The sequence below is a fragment of the Dendrobates tinctorius genome, unplaced genomic scaffold (genome assembly GCF_039654945.1).
Source record: "Dendrobates tinctorius isolate UK_male_01 unplaced genomic scaffold, ASM3965494v1 ptg000083l, whole genome shotgun sequence".
NCBI lineage: Eukaryota > Metazoa > Chordata > Amphibia > Anura > Dendrobatidae > Dendrobates > Dendrobates tinctorius.
This window is the reverse complement of record NW_027361751.1, coordinates 22,007,106-22,024,491: the sequence shown is the minus strand read 5'-3', so window position 1 is coordinate 22,024,491 and position 17,386 is coordinate 22,007,106. Positions and strand designations below refer to the sequence as shown.

Genomic DNA, 17,386 nt, shown 5'->3' with positions numbered 1-17,386 from the left:
TTTATGCGCGTTTGCACTGCGCACGCAGCGCAAAAAACGCAAGTGTGAAAGTAGCCTAAAACAGGTTCTGTACTTTTCAATGAGACTTCTTCACACGCCCACTGGTATTTTGGCCACTTCTCATGAGAAAACTGCTCCAGCTGTCTCAGGTGTTTCAGCTCCTTCCACAAATGTTCAATAAGATTTAGATCAGGACTCATAGAGGCCGCTCTAGAATAGTAAAATTTTTTGCTCTTTTCCATTCTTGGATGTGTTAGCTTCGTGTTTTGGGTTATTCTGCTGGATCCTGGAAGACCCATGTCCCACAACTCCGACCAAGCTTGCTGACATTGACCATCAAATTTCACTCCAGAATGCCTTGAAAGCTTTGAGATTTCATTGTACCCTGCAGATTCAAGACACCCTGTGCCAGATGCAGCAAAGCAGCCCCAGAACATAACCGAGCCTCCCCCATGTGTCACAGTAGGTACAATGTTCTATTCTTTCTTTGCTTCAGTTTTGCGTCTTTGAAGATAGAGCTGATGTGATTTGACAATAAGCTCCAGTTTTCATCTCATTGTCAGAAGGACATTCTCACTGAAGCTTTGTGGCTTGCAATATGCACAGTAGCAAATTCTAGTCTTGCTTTTCTTTTTTAATTTGTTTTCAACTGTAGTTTCCTCCTCGGTCATCTTCCATGAAGTCCACTTTGGCCAAGACAACAATGAATGGTGCGATCTGACACTGATGTACCTTGATTTTAGAGTTCCCCTCTAATCTCTTTGGTGGTTATTTTAGGCGCTTTGGTTACCATTTGTGTTATCATTGTCTTCAGTTTATCATCAATTTTCCTCTAGCGGCCACATCCAAGGAGGTTGGCTACAGTCCTATAAACTTTAAACTTCTGAATAATATGTGCAACTGTAGTCACAGGAACATCAAGCTGTTTGGATCTGGTCGTATAGCCTTTGCCCGTTAATGCGTTTGTCTTTAATTTTCTTTCTAATCTCCTGAGACAGTCTACTCCTTTGCTTTATTTAGTCCATGTTGAGTGTGATACACACCATGATACTAAACAGCACAGTGACTACTTTTCGCCCTTGAAATAGGCAGACTGAATGATTACAAGTTTGTAGACACCTGTAAGGCCAATTACACGGCACACCTTAGTTTATCATGTCAAATTGTTTTCAATCTTTTCTAGTGGTACTACCATTTTTGTCCTTGGTCATTTTCTTTTACTTTTGAACCACATTTCAAAAGCAATGTCTAATTTTAATTATTTGGTATTTTGTAAATTTAATTTTAAAATTTCAGTTTCATGTTATTTCAGTGACCATTGTGAGTATTTTTTGCTTTAACAGAAGAATACCAACAACTTTGTCTGTCTGTACCCTTATTTTTTATTTATTTTTACTCGCTTATATAGCACCATTAATTCCACAGCGCTTTACTCATATCATCACTGTCCCCATTGGGGCTCACTATCTAGATTCTTTATCAGTATGTTTTTGGAGTGTGGAAGGAAACCGGAGAACACGGTGAAAACCCACGCAAACACAGGGGGAACATACAAACTCCTTGCAGATTTTTTTCTTGGGGGGGATTTGAACCCAGGACCCCAGCGCTGCAAGGCTGCAGTGAATAGATGGCATAGTTGGAGTCCTAGCTAGTCTTTCTTTGACATAAGGCAGACCATTCAGTTCATTGCTTTATAATTATATAAATTTGGGCAGTGTGTTTTGATGACAGCCCTTAAATCACAAGGCCCCCAGCTGCCCCATTATGCTATATTCATATGGACCTTTTTTTTAGGAGGAGGAGTTTTTTTTTTATTTTATTTTTTAGTATATCTGCCTAAAATGTTTTAAAAACTGTTCCTATTCTTTTCTGGGAAATTTATGTTGTTGTTTATATGAGGAGTTTTTTTTGTAGAGCTTTTAAAGAGCGCTTGTTGTGATTAAAAAAAAAAGTGTACACCCGTTCGTTGAAGCAAATACTGATGGAATCCATTCCAAACTACTCGCTCAAATAAATTGCATGTGAAGAAATAAACTTGTCCAAATACTTTCCAAGAAAAGAGCTTTTGTGAAAGCAGATTCCACTTGAAAACTTATGTTTGAATTCCTCGAAAAACTGTGTGTGAACATGGCCTAATGCTGGGTTTAGGTTTATAATCGCAACCACTAAATGACCTATGATTGGCTACATGCAAGTCAGTTTAGACAAGGCGACCATAATTCTTTGCAGTTTTGTCAGTATGATCATTCTGTGTTTATAGAATATAATTATCAGCAGCACGTTTACTGCTTACACAGTATGATGTGCTGTCCAGATCAATTTATTTTTAAGCTTTCTTAAAATCATCACGGTCAATGAATGAACATTTTGCTTATTCATTGATTTTTGTTGGTCTTTTTACATGGGCCGATTATTGGAAAACAGTTGTTTTCAAAAGTTCTCGCTCAAGATAATCAGCAAGATTAAATGCATCTGAACTGTGCAATTGGAAGTGTTAGGCTATGTGCACGTGGTACGGATTTGTTGCGTTTCCGCAGTTTTTTTCTGCGTGGAAATGCACCGAAAATGCAAAGGATTACTAAAGCAAGGTTAATCAATGGGAATCCAGAATTGTTGTGCACATGCTGCGGAAAATTCCGTCTGTATTTCCAGCATTTTATTTTACGCAGCATGTCAATTCTTTTTGCGGATCTGCATTGTTTTTCACCCATTGACTTCCATTAACCCCTTTCTGACATCTGACGTACTATCCCGTCCACGGTACCCGGGCCCCTATGACCAGGGACGGGATAGTACGTCATCGCGATCAGCGGCGCCCCTGGGGGGAGCGCCGCTGATCGAGGCCGGGTGTCAGCTGATTATCGCAGCTGACACCTGGCACTATGTGTCAGGGGCAGTCACAGACCGCCCCCGGCACGTTAACCCCTGGCACACTGCGATCAAACATGATCGCATCGGGGGATTAGAGACGCATCGGCAGGGAGGGGGCTCCCTCCGTGCTTCCCTGAGACCACCGGAGCAGCTCGATGTGCTGCGCTGCTCTGGGGGCCTCCTTCCCTGCAGGCCTCCGGATCCAATATGGCCGCGGGGGCCTTCGGGGGCATGCAGGGAGGCGGCTTCCTCACTGCCTGCTAAGAGCAGGCACGAAGAAGCCTGCAGCAGCGCCTGTGAGATAGCGATCTGACACAAGACAGTGATGTCGTCCCCCCCCCCGACAGTGTAATAAAGTTTTAAAAAAAAAGTGTAAAAATAATTTATAAAAAAAATCACACAATAAATTTTTTAACAAATAGTAATCCCTAATAAATTCATTTTTTTGAATTAAAAAAAACAACAAAAGTACACATATTTAGTATCGCCGTGTCCGTAACGACCTACCCTATAAAACTGTCCCACTAGTTAACCCCTTTAGTGAACCCCTTAAAAATAAAAATAAAAAACAACGCAAAAAAATAATGCTTTATCATCATACCGCCGAACAAAAAGTGCAATAACGCACAATCAAAAAGACGGATCTAAATATCCATGGTACCGCTGAAAACGTCATCTTGTCCCGCAAAAAACGAGCTGCCACACAGCATCATCAGCGAAAAAATTAAAAAAGTTATAGCTCGCAGAATAAAATTGTTTTCATTGCATAAAAGCGCCAAAACATAAAAAAATGACATAAATGAGGTATCGCTGTAACCGTACTGACCCGAAGAATAAAACCGCTTTATCAATTTTATCACACGAGGAACGGTGTAAACACCCCCCCAAAAGAAATTCATGAAACGCTGGTTTTTGTTCATTCTGCCTCCCAAAAATCAGAATAAAAAGCGATCAAAAAATGTCACATGCCTGAAAATGGTACCAATAAAAAAACATCAACTCATCCCGCAAAAAAAAAAACCCTCACATGACACGGTGGGTCAAAATACAGAAAAATTTTAGCTCTGAATATGTGGGGATGCAAAAACTACTTTTTACAATAAAAAGCATCTTTTAGCGTGTGACAGCTGCCAAACATAAAAATCCGCCATAAATAGTAAATCAAACCCCCCTTTATCACCCCCCTAGTAAGGGAATAATAATAAAATTAAATAAATGTATTTATTTCCATTTTCCCATTAGGGTTAGGGCTGAGATTAGGGCTAGGGTTAGAGTTGGGATTAGGGTTAGGGGTGTGTTGGGGTTAGGGTTGGAGTTAGAATTGGGGGGGTTTCCACTGTTTAGGCACATCAGGTGCTCTCCAAACGCAACATGGCGTCTGATCTCAATTCCAGTTAATTCTGCGTTGAAAAAGTCAAATGGTGCTCCTCTCCTTCCAAGCTCTGCCATGCGCCCAAATAGTGGTTCACCCCCACATATGGTGTATCAGCCTACTCAGGATAAATTGTACAACAACTTTTGGGGTCCAATTTCTCCTGTTACCTTTGGGAAAATAAAAAATTGGGGGCAAAAATATCATTTTTGTGGGAAATTTTTTTTTATATTTTTATGGCTCTATACTATAAACTTCTGTGAAGTTGGGGGTTCAAAGTGCTCACCACACATCTAGATAAGTTCCTTGGGGGGTCTAGTTTCCAAAATGGGGTCACTTATGGGGGTTTCAACAGATTTGGCACATCAGAGGCTCTCCAAACATGACATGACACCCGCAGACCATTCCATCAAAGTCTGCTTTCCAAAACGTCACTACTTCCCTTCCGAGCCCCGACGTGTGCCCATACAGTAGTTTTCTCCCACATATGGGGTATCAGTGTACTCAGGACAAATTGGACAACAGCTATTGGGGTCCAATTTCTCCTCTTACCCTTGGGAAAATAAAAAAATTGGGGACTAAAAGATCATGTTTGTGGAAAAAATATGATTTTTTTTTATTTTCACGCCCGGGCGTTATAAACTTCTGTGAAGCACTTGGGGGTTCAAAGTGCTCACCACACATCTAAATAAGTTACTTGGGGTGTCTAGTTTCCAAAATGGGGTCACTTGTGGGGGGTTTCCACTGTTTTGGCACATCAGGGGCTTTCCAAACGCGACGTGGCGTCCGATCTCAATTACTGCCAAAAAAGTCAAATGGCGCTGCTTTCCTTCCGAGCTCTGCCATGCGCCCAAATAGTGGTTTACCCCCACATGTAGGGTATCAGCGTACTCAGAACAAATTGCACAATAACTTTTGGGGTCCTGTTACCCTAGGGAAAATAAAAATTGGGGGTGAAAAGATCATTTTTGTAGAAAAAATGATTTTTTAATTTTAAGTCTGTATGTTATAAACTTCTGTGAAGCCCTTGGGGGTTCAAAGTGCTCACCACATATCTAGAGAAGTTCCTTTGGGCGGATCTAGTTTCCAAAATGGGGTCACTTGTGGGGGGGTTTCCACTGTTTAGGCACATCAGGAGCTCTCCAAACGTGACATGGCGTCTGATGTGAATTCCAGCCAATTTTGCAGTGAAAAAGTCAAACGGCACTCCTTCCCTTCTGAGCTCTGCCATGCGCCGAAACAGTGGTTCCCCCCCCCCCCCACATATCAGGTATCAGCAGCGTACTCAGGACAAATTGCACAATAAATTTTGCAGTCCAATTTCTTCTATTACCCTTGGTAAAATAAAAAAATTGGACCTGAAGTAATTTTTTTTGTTAAAAAAGTTAAATGTTCATTTTTTCTTTTAAACATTCAAAAAATTCCTGAGAAGCATCAGAAGGGTTAATAAACTTCTTGAATGTGGTTTGGAGCACCTTGAGGGGTACAGTTTTTAGAATGGTGTCACTTTTGGGTATTTTCTATCATATAGTCCCCTCAAAGTGGCTTCAAATGTGATGTGGTCCCTAAAAATAAAATGGTGTTGTAAAAATGAGAAATCGCTGGTCAACTTTTAACCCTTTTAACTTCCCAACAAAAAAAAATTTGGTTCCCAAATTGTGCTGATATAAAGTAAACATGTGGGAAATGTTACTTATTAAGTAGTTTGTGTGCCATATCTCTGTGATTTAAGGGCATGAAAATTCAAATTTGGAATATTGCTAAATTTTTGGCAAATTTCCATTTTTTTCACAAATATACGCAAGTTATATCAATGAAATTGTACCACTTACCATGAAGAACAATGTGTCACGAGAAAACATTGTCAGAATCACCGGGATCCATGGAAGCGTTCCAGAGTTATTACCTCATAAAGGTACAGTGGTCAGAATTGTAAAAATTGGCCTGGTCATGAACGTGCAAACGACCCTTGGGGGTAAAGGGGTTAAGTCACTTAAATCTGCAGCAAAAATATTTGCGGATTTGCTGCGGATTTAGTGCCAAAAACGCTGCAGAAAGGAAGGAGGAAGAGTGTGTGGGCGGAGAATCGAGACTAGAGTCTATCTTGGTTGAAGCGCATCAACAATGATAGTTGGACTTGAAAATTGCATAATTTTTTTTCAATAATATATCTTTATTTAGCAAACAAATCCGCAAAGAAATCCACATACCAATCCACATTTAAGTCCACAAGAAAAACGTATAAAATCCACACAAAAAAGGCATGGAATTTCCACTGCGTTTTCTGCCAAAAGATGCAGAAACCATGCAGAAATTTCCGCAAGCAAATCCATAACTTGTACCCACAGCCTTATCCATCCCTGCTGTACATGGGTATTATGACTATTACTCCCCTTTTCCTACCTCAAAATAATATTTACAATTTTTAAAACTACCATTGTTTCTGTTCTCCATTGTTTCTGTTCTCCATGGGTTCCTGTCCTTCATTGGTTCCTGTCCTCCATGGGTTCCAGTCGTCCATGGGTTCCTAAACTCTATGGGTTCTCCTTTCTCTCCATTGTTTCAATCCCTCATTGTTTCTATTGCCCATTGTTTCTATTGCCCATTATTTCTGTCGTCCATGGGTTCCTGTTCTCCTTTCTCTCCATTGTTTCAATCCCTTGTTGTTTCTATTGTCCATTGTTTCTGTTGCCCATTGTTTCTGTTCTCCAATATCAGACAGTTCTGGTTTTTTGACTGCAGAACATCACAACCTGATTTTGTTGTTTGGAGCTATATGATTTTTTACTACTTCTGTTTCCCTGTGGTTACCACTACATCTGGATCCATTGCACCTGTCGACTCAAACAGTTTTCCTACTTTTTTTTTTTCTTTCTTTTTTTTTTTTTTACAGATGCAAATTTTTTTGTTAATATTTAGTTTCCACCATTTGCCTATAAGACTTCACTTTCATGTTACGCCTATGTTGCATTTTCTTATAAATTCTGAGACTAGAATAAATCCATCCCTATCCTTTTATCGATAATTTTGAGTTGTTTCTTGTAATATCTTTTGCTACTTTTTTCTACATTTTGCCCGATATGAGATTATAGACGTCGTGCCGCGAGCTTTAGTCATCTGTCGGTGGTGCTTCGCTGAACTAGCCGGGGAAGGCTCGCTAGGGGTTAATGATTACGTATTCTTAGGTGAATCGCTGTTAATGTGCATTGCAGGGTTTTGTGTGTGTGTGTGTTGTTGTCAGTCTTAAGAGGAGACTTCATTTGAGGGAGCTGGAGAAGGGAAAAGCCTGGCAGCCGGCGGAGACAGGGAGCCACTTGATATGCATTGCTCGGAGCCTCATTTGCCATTCTATTAGTGTGCAATTTTGCTTTGCAAGGGGAAAAAAAAATCTGTGCTGCATTCATCGTGTAAACCTGAATATAGCAGCTGACATCTCTTTATTACAGCTGGAGGTGGAAGGACCCAAACTTGGAGAATCCCCCTCCCCCTGAGAGTGTTAGTCCATTCCTTTATAGTGGCTCATTTTGGCTCCCTGTCAGCACCAGGATGCTGCCAGTGGATGTGTGTCATGGTCTCAATAGATGGTGGTAAAATAGAACAGTCATGAAAGCCCAGCGGGAACGGCTGCGAATCCCAGGTTTGACCTTGGAGTAAGTATCGTCTCTCTTTTAATATATTGATGGTTTGTGCATGCCATTAGCCTTCGTACAACCAATAGCGGTCTAGGTTGTGTTTTTCCTGACAGCCTCGGAGCTCTGCAGCTTGACGTGTGCATGCTTTATGCGTGCTGCAGTATTGTGGATGCAGCTCCCCCTTCCTCCATGGCCGGGTCGGATCCTGGTAGACGACTATGTATCGGTGCCATGGGTAGAATGGGTTTTTTTTTTTTTTTTTCTGTAGGCCGTGATGTCTATGTCTTATGTGTTGTGTGTATTCCTCTCTCTACCTTCGGTATCCCCTCCCCCTCCATGTTTGTCCCAGCAATGCCTTTCAGACGAGGCCTGTGTGTCTCCTGAATGATGAGCAGCACTCCACCGGATTAAAGCAGAATTGAGGCGCCGGTCATGAAAATGTATTAGCCATAATCAATTTTTCATACGCCAAAGCCAACGTTAATAGATGTTTGTTTAATGGGAATATTATTTGTCCCCGGTTCCTCGGCCTATCCGTGTCCTTGTCATGATGACTCCGGTCGTCAGACAGTCGATATGTTGTACTGTGCAGAATGGGACGTGACTTTACAATTCTGTACGTTGTGTTGTCTTGTTTTCTATTTGTGCATTCTGTATTTAGTGATCATGTCACCATTTAATCGTGTACAAATTAACATTGTAACATAAGTGTTCATTTTGTGTAATATACATGTCTATACTACTTGTGAATAGTGGTCTTTGTGTGTATACTTATGTATATGTGTACATCCATTGGTCATAGAACACGTGTGTTTTTTTTATGTTTGTTAATACATAGAATTGTCTACTTTCACATGAACTGATTTGCACACGACTTCTTGCAACTTTTAAGTAATCTCAATTGTGTTCTGGACAGTGTATGCAGCCATAGAAGCATTCCCATCAATATATAATTTTTATTAAATCTGTGGGTAGTTGCGTGTAATTTAGTGGGAGTGTATGAATATGCTCACCTACCGCTGCTCTCTCCGGTGTCCAGTGCCGCTCTGCTCCTTTTCTCAGTGACGTCGCCACTTTTCAGAAACTCTCGGATCACGCCACACTCTGCTTGGCCTGAAAGTGGCTTTAACAGTGTAAGCGTCACTATAAAAGAGACTTTCAGCTCATACATAGAGCATAGAGTGAGCCGGCTGGTCACGATTGCGATGACATCACTGAGAAGAGGAGCAGAATGGTGCTGGACACCGGAGAGAGCAGCGGTAGTGCGCATGTATTAATATACTCGCCTATCTTACATGCACACATAAGATACATTTACAAAAGAAAAAAAGATAGATTGGAGTGCTTCTTTAAAATATTGAGAGAGGGGAAAAGAAACTATCCTCCTATTTACGGCACTAAGGCTAGGTTCACGCGTCACGTATGTAATGTAGATTTTACTCACAGATTTCTAAACTGAAATCTGCAGTTTTAAATCTAAATGTCACGTGCGACACAGATAAGTCCAGTGGACAACACAACAAACACCAACAACCGGATGAGAAAAGGGAGAGGAAGACCCTAACAGTAGTGAACGAGGTATGGGGCACCTCCCAACACAGCCTGTGCCTATCCCTAAGCTCCCCTAACACCCTATACAGGTCCTTCACCCCAATGCCATCACATGCCTACTCCCTAGCTGTCACCTCACTATACCCTGGCTAGTGCACTGGCCGGCAAGGATGCTAGCTTCACCACTGCAGATGATGAAAACACAGGGGTGTAGTGACAAGCATGAGACAGGCAAGAAAAGGGGAACAATAACCTTAGCTCCCACCACTGCTTCCAAACACCACTCTGCTGAGCACACAGACTCAGGAAACCGAACTCCACAGACATAGCAGATAAACCTCTGACACCAGAGAGCTCCACACTCCTAGGCTGTTCTTCATAGAAAAACTCTATAACCAACAGTCAGCTGATGCGTCATGTGACTATTTAAAGGATGGTGGGAGTGGTTACCACCCACATCAGCTGACCAGCAGCACAGCAGCTGCCAGCAAGGAAACTGACATTAACCCTTGCTGGCCCAAATGTAAAAACTACTTTTAAATTAAAGCAGAACCAGAGCTGTCAGGACTCCATAAATGAGTCGTGACAGTAAAATCTGTGCCGATTTCCGCCACTTATTCAAACTTTTTTATATATTCGTTTTTTAGTTGCGGAAAGGTAATAAAAAAGCGTAATAAAACAAAGTCAGTGGTTGAACCTGTTGACTTAGGCGAAGTTCCCACGATGAGTTTTTGGTAGGATTATGACACTGCGCATTTTCGCTACACAAAAATACGCAGCGTCTTATAGTTCCTGCCAAATTTATGAGAGTTATAGAAATCTCATACCCACTGTTTTTTTGTTTTGTTTTGTTTTTTTGCTTACACAGCGTGAGCTGAGTGTTTTTGACATCAGCAACATGTCAATTTCTCTTGCGGTAAATGTGATTTTGGATTTTCCCTATAGACTTGAATGAGATGAGCAAATTCGCTGGTAAAAAAAAAAAACACACTAAAAAGCACTAAAAGCATATGTAGTCTGCAAATGCTGTATCAATAAAGTTTTAACATATACCAGGAAGTATCAAAAACACAGCAACTTTGTCTAAAACAGGACACACCAAAAAAGAAACAAAGCCTAAAGTTGAAAAATCACAAGAAAAGTACAAATGAAAAACCGCAAGTAACATAATTTAGATAATTGATTCAGAAAATCTGCAACATGAAAAATACACCAAATATTGATTGTGGAAACTTGGCCTTAGGGTCTACATTTGAAAGGCATAAGTAAAATCTACACCATAAAGAAAGGTGCAAACAAGGGAAGAAATGAATCCACGTTGCTGGTACTCTAAAATGCTGCGGATTTTGTGTGCAATATCTGCATCGAGGACCAATGTTTGAGCCTTGCCAAAAGAGGCTCACCAGGATAAAAATGATTGATTCGGATGAAAATAGTGAAATATAATTGATTTAAGAATTAAATATAATATAAATATAATCTATTTTTATTACCCCAGAGCCCCACTCCCGTAGTCTATCTCTGCCACCGCTCTTCTGGCCACATGCTGACACAGAACAACATCTCTTGTGTCACCTCTGAACACTACAGATATTGGCTGACTGCATTGGGAGTGACAAATAAGGGGTCTTTGCTATTTAAATAAGTTATCAACCATCTTCCTTCATGAAAATCAATGCCCTGTGTTAGCAGGTGATAGGTGGAGCGGCAGTATGGATCCTGCACCAAAGCAGCTATGGGGAACATGGACCCCAAACTTCAAACTATAATAGAATGTTATATATTGACCTTGACCTTTTTCCAGCTGATTAACCAGATCTGTTTTTTTTTCCATCTGGATAAGCCCTTTTTATTGCACAGAAACAGAATATTCAGTCATGTTTGCCATCAGTAGATGAGCCTAGCTGTGAAAAGTAATTTAGTACAAGTTGCAGGTCGGCGCATGCAGAGCAATGTATTTTTTAAGTGAAAGTTCAAAAGTCTTATCTGCATACGTAATTCATCACCACCGTGTCTTGTAAGTGTGTCACCAAATGTTATGGATAAGATCATAAAATGACATTATTGATCATCACTACTTGTTTATAGAAAGTAGAGAATAGAATTCTGATTCTAAATTTCAAAATGTATCTAATATTCTAAAAGCTCTGGTTACACCTCATATATTCATATTAAAGGGGTGGTCCAGTACTCTGACAACCCATTCTGAATCCCTATGTTTCTCCCCCGTAAAATAATAACCCTTATACTTACCGGCCTTATTTCTATTCCTCTTCCAGCCATGTTGGCTTCGGCACTCCCGGGGATTGCATGACATTGTTATGTCACACAATATCTGCGGCCTTTCAGCGCTGGCTCCATTCAACTTTTGTACAGGACTAACTGACATTGGGAGAAAGTGGAAGCTGTGTTTGCTCTCACTTCCTCCAGATGTCTTGTTTAGTCTGAAGAAGGGAGTGAAGCCAGCGCTGATTGGCCACAAGGGAGAGCCAGTGCAGACACTGCTGGGGCGGCGCCAGCATCGGGGTGAGTATAAGTTGGTGTTATTTTACTTGGGGGGGGGGGGAAACATAGGGACTCAAAAGGGGTTATCCAAAAGACAGCCCTGATGTATAGTTATCTAGAATCTACGAGTGCACAAGGCTAAATTTCCGTATGCCTCAGAGCGCACGCAAAGCCACTTTTTTTTTCCCATCAGATTCGATAGGGGTTTAGAGCGCCATCTCGCACTGCTCGGTCAAACGGAACTGTACCCAGCCGACCACAGTATGGTGGCACGCGGAGTCCTTGTGGCTCTGTAGTATGCAGCCTAAAAGACCTTTGTCTGACAATGAAATATTTTCACTTCCCATTGGCCAAACTAGTGACTGCTTCTTTGGCATGAACATGTTTAGGTTTCCGTGTAGCTTTTTGTTTTATTATTTATTTATTTTTTTTTTGTTAAAACCTGTTTAGGCAAAGGTTACACATTGATATTTTTTGTATCATGATGGCTCTAAGTTCAACTATTGCTGTCTCTAGGCATTTGCTAGGCACATTTACTGATTACAGAATATTGCATAACTTTATGCAACTTTTTTTTTTTTTTTTTTGCACACTTTGGGGCTAAATCCTGCAACAAGTTTGTATTTGAAATGTCAAGTAACACTGGTGTAGAAAAAGAATACACATAATTTTTTATGTGCTCAAAAATGTTGTAACTTGGCAGTTTTTTACCACTTTTGCGAATGTTGTGAATTTTTGATAAATTTGGTGTCAATCGCCTTTCTATTCACACAGAAATATAAAACTTCAGTCTTGATTAATTGGGTCCTTTTTTTGTAAACTTTCAAGCTATGCACTTTTTTTTTTTTTTCTTACACTTTCCAGATGTCAGACAAAAGGTTTTGTAGTTACTTGATAAATACCCAAAAATTTTTAGTGCAGTTTGCGCTGATAGCTATGCCCCAATGAGCAGCAGGTACACAAGCAAAGCATTGTGAAAACGTCATGGATGCTAATTGCAACTATCATGCTGCAAGAAGTTTGTGTGTGAACCCAGACTTAATCTTCATTTAATGTAAGTTTATGTAAAGTTGGTACTTTATTCCACCACATCGTGACTCCCACTCTTTCCTGTAGATATGTGTAAATGTCTCACTTCTGATCGCATGGTATGAAACTGGCGCAATAGTCCTGATAGTTGCTGCCTCACATACCATGCAGAGTCTCTACATGCCACCACTCTGGCCTGTGCACATGTTGGCATTTGTCTTGTCTGCTTTATCACCTATTTGCTCACAGCATTTCAATCTGTGTCATTATGTCATATATTTATCATTTGTGGTGTTTTGAGGTTAAAGAACGTCAGACTGAAGTATGTTTTGGTCATGAAGAACAATTGCCGTGTGCCGTGTGATCCTGCAGCCAGGATCCCTTTGGCCTGCCCCCTACTTCCGGTAGATCAGCACGATATAGAGTTTCCTATGGAAGACCACAATATTGGATCTGACTTTGGGTTTATTTGTAGTCTGTTACCATGGACACACACAAGTCTGCATAGGAGCTGTGGGCACAGGGCTGTAGTATATAGTTACACCATACACTTAAACATTTAATTGCAAAGCAAAGGTGTATGTAACTTTCAAAGCAGAAACTAAAATTGTCCCTACTTCATAGTTGTCCCATACATTTCCAATGGAAATGAGCAACGAATATATTATTCAAAATACTAGAATTCTATAGACTACAGCTCATCTTTAAAGGGGTTATCTAGGACTTTTTATATTGTCCTTATGGGGGTTAACTGGCAGGTAGTTGATAACTACCTAGTTGTTCTGCCCAACGACAATCTCTCCCGGCTCACCGTGGTCACAGACCGCTCCTGCCTCCGATTCTCTTGCTTCCACTGACATCACATCAATAGAGCATTTCTTTCTCTTCTGCTCTGCTGACCAGATGTCACTGCTGACATCATGCTGATTGACAGCCAGCTCCCTTTTGCCACTACCTGTCTAATGCTTAGCCCCATATTAAAAATAGAAAAAAGTCCCATATAACCCCTATATGTGTATATAAGTTTTCTTCTCCTTGTTCTTGACTTCTACCTTTTCTCCTGGTCTTGTCTTTTCTTGTCCCTTTGCATGAAGGGTGAGTGTCCCGTTAGATGACTGTACCTATGATAAGTTGTTTAATTAGCATAAAGCACAGAAAAGGAGAATCACACTTTATTTTTTTAATCTTTCATCTACACTTTTTGTTGGGATAAGGACCACCATATCTATACCTATTGTTTTTCTAGTACAGAAGGAATCTACTCAAACTTCATCCTCTAAAACCCCATGGCCTTTGGTATCCGTTTCTGAGCCACTTCACATCCCATTTGAGCCAGACGTTCATAACCTCATTGAAGGTTTGTCTGAACAAAGCACTTCATGATAATGAGACAGAATAGGTCTGTCATTTTTGGAAGAACACCGTGGCATGGTGGACTATACTTTTGTAACCGCCTGAAAAAAAAATAGACTATGCCGGAATGAAGGCTAGACTGAGTATGAAGTTACTTTACTTGTTTCATTATAGTGATTGGCTTTTTTGTGGTCATGTCTGAATCCTGTTTTTCAGGGGTTCAGATATAACCCTGACAGATTCAGAAACGTGGTAGAAATGTGATGTGGACAGGCGTTAGTTTTAGGAGATTCAGTAGCTTGGGTAAGACCTTGTGCACATGGCAGAGATGTATGTCACAGGCTGTATGGTGGTGGACTACTATCTACTACTGAGTCACAGGAACTCTGTGTGCCACCATATCATACTGGCCCGGTGCTGCATGTCAGAGGTAGTCTCCACTTACACCAATGTATTAAGGTAATCTGAAAAAAATAAATAAAGCAACTTGGTGATTAGTTTTGAATAAAATTATTTGTGTTCTATGTATATAGTTCTTATGTAGACCCATGTGTGTCCATGGTTGCACCCAAAAAACATCCTAGGTATACAGTAGTCTGATCCAGCAGTTATGTTTTCCCTCTGCCCCTGCTTCTTATAAACTTTCAGCCTATAGAAGAGGGTTCAGATGCAAGGGTGCTACAAACAGCTGCAGAATCTGACTAAATATTACAGTTTTTAGGTTGTAACTATCAAGACAAAGGTCTTCATAGGCGCTGTGTAGTTAAAACAGTGGGTTAATTTTAATCAATATGTACATAGCCTTAGTGGGTATCTGTCAATAGGATCAACCCTACTAAGCCATCTGTTTGGGCATGTAGGTAATAGGAAAAGGAATAAAATGGTACCTTTCTTAATTTGAAATCCAATGTCTTATTCCAGAGAATCGGTTTCAACACAGCTCTACAGCAGAACTGCCAGCACTATGAGAAGACAAGTGCTGCTGAAAATGTGTGTCATGAGACTAAGTTAAACTCTGCTGTACTGTTAGCTCTGCTGTACTTTGATAGCTCTGTTGTTCTGTTAGCTCTGCTGTGCTGTTAGCTCTGATTTCACTGCAGAGCAGTGTGTGATTATGAGAGCAAAGTGTCAGTCAATACATTTTTCACACTGGCAATGTCTCCTTTCATCTAAAATAATCTACTTCTTGGGGAGACCTATGTCTGGTCCATAGATCTTAACAACTCATTTAAATATAAGAAAAACATGGATTTCTAAGGAATAAGACATTGGATTGAAGATATCAAGGTGTCATTTTATTCAGCTTCCTGTGACCTACATACCCATATAGATGGCTTAGGAGGGTTGATCCTACTTACAGATTCCCTTTAAAGTCTAACTAGTCTTACTATCGGGACCAATAAATTCTGAAGCTTCCCATTTTTGGAATGCTTGCCCTTTGTTACCTGCCTCTTGTAAAATGCGTCATTGTAATGTGATCATATTTTGCTCACTCCATTTGCTTATGATTGCTTTGCTCACTGCTAGTGACATTTTGACTTTGCAGTCTCACCCCAAGAAGTTTGAGTCCAACCCCAACAAGCCCATGCAGTCCTTGTAGTCCATTGTATGCTTTCCATTTCTGGAGGTAAGGACACTTCAGTTATGTTTCTGTATGTCACCGATAATATTGTGTACTGTATCTCGGTGTTCTGTAGCGTTTTATTTTTTCACTATAGTTGGTGTATAGTTTTGATTAGTGATGGACTCGATGACTAGTCTAAGAGGAACATCCCCACTGGCTTCTCTCCGCCTACTCAACTAGACTGAGAGGCCTCTACTTATTCACCCATAGAACAAGTCTAGTCATTATAGCTCAGCAGGCATGGAGAATCCAGTGGTGATATCCTTCTTGGACTAGTCACCTTGTCTCTGGCTTTTGATATGTTTCTAATTGAATATCTGGTCTCAGATTCCCTTAAAAATGATGTCACAGAACCTTGCTACTGACACCCATGGTATCCGCTTTCGTCACATGAATTTCTTAAACAGAAACGTCACAATTTTTGAGTAATTTTTCATATCGTATCAATCAATTGGTTTCCATTATAGACTGTATGAAGACTGTGTTAAACAAATACCTAATAGTGGTGATTGTCCTCCTTGGGCTATAATTACATCAGATTTAGCGGATATGTCGTTTTAGGCTACTTTCACACATCCGTTTTTTTAAATCCGGCATGATGCGGCGAAATTTGTGTAAACCGGATCCGGATGGACATGCGGCGCCTCCGGGTTTTGCCGGATATGGCAAACATGCGCCGTCCGGCCGTTGGCTGCAACGTTTTTTTGCAGCGCCGGACCGGCTTTTTCAACTGCGCATGCCCGGGCACAATGAGTTTTAACCCCACAAGTGCCCGGCGCGCATCTCTCTCTCTCTCTCCCCCTCCCCTTCTCTCTCTCTCTCTCCATACGCTCCATACCTTTCTTTGGCTGGCTCTCTCGTCCCCCTCTGTCTCTCTGGCTGCTCTCTCGTCCCCCGCTGTCTCTCTGGCTGCTCTCTCGTCCCCCGCTCTCTCTTCGGCTGCTCTCTCGTCCCCCGCTCTCTCTTCGGCTGCTCTCTCGTCCCCCGCTGTCTCTTTGGCTGCTCTCTTGTCCCCCGCTGTCTCTCTGGCTGCTCTCTCGCCTCCCGATCTCTCTCCGGCTGGCTCTCTCGACCCCTGGTGCTGCGGCTCCTTTAAATGTCCTCCAAGCCGCATCAGGGGCCGCATGTACATCCGGTGTCACCGCTGCAGGCCGGATCCGGCGGCCCGGCTATTCGCCGCAGGCCGCCGGACCCCTGACACCGGATGTCTGAAAGAGGCCTTAACCGACACAGTTATCCATAAAGCAGATCCTCTATTTGCCTATGGGGGAAAGATGCCTGGATTAAGTCCGCCTAGCTGTTGCTGCCTCTGTTTAAAGTATACCGTATTTTTCAGACTATAAGATGCACAAAAATGTGGAGAAAATGGGGGGTGCATCTTATAGTCCCAATGTACCGGCTCTGGTTATGGTAGGGAGGTGGTGGGGGAGCAGTTTTGGCGGAGCAGCG

The 17,386-nt window shown here is 41.4% G+C and overlaps 1 protein-coding gene across 6 annotated transcripts in view; it reads left to right on the top strand.

Moving 5' to 3' along the window:
* The window catches only part of MAST4 (microtubule associated serine/threonine kinase family member 4), a 699,637-nt gene that overhangs the window by 456,446 nt on the left and 225,805 nt on the right, over positions 1 to 17,386 (top strand). For 3 of the 6 annotated variants that reach the window (XM_073584201.1, XM_073584200.1, XM_073584198.1), the window contains exon 5: positions 15,860 to 15,940. The exons of 2 other annotated variants lie outside the window; for them this stretch is intronic. In XM_073584201.1, coding sequence (XP_073440302.1) covers positions 15,860 to 15,940 — 81 coding nt within the window. Of the gene's footprint in view, positions 1 to 7,152; positions 7,894 to 15,859; positions 15,941 to 17,386 lie in introns of those variants that run through there. One more of the 6 variants, XM_073584203.1, reaches the window with a different exon arrangement.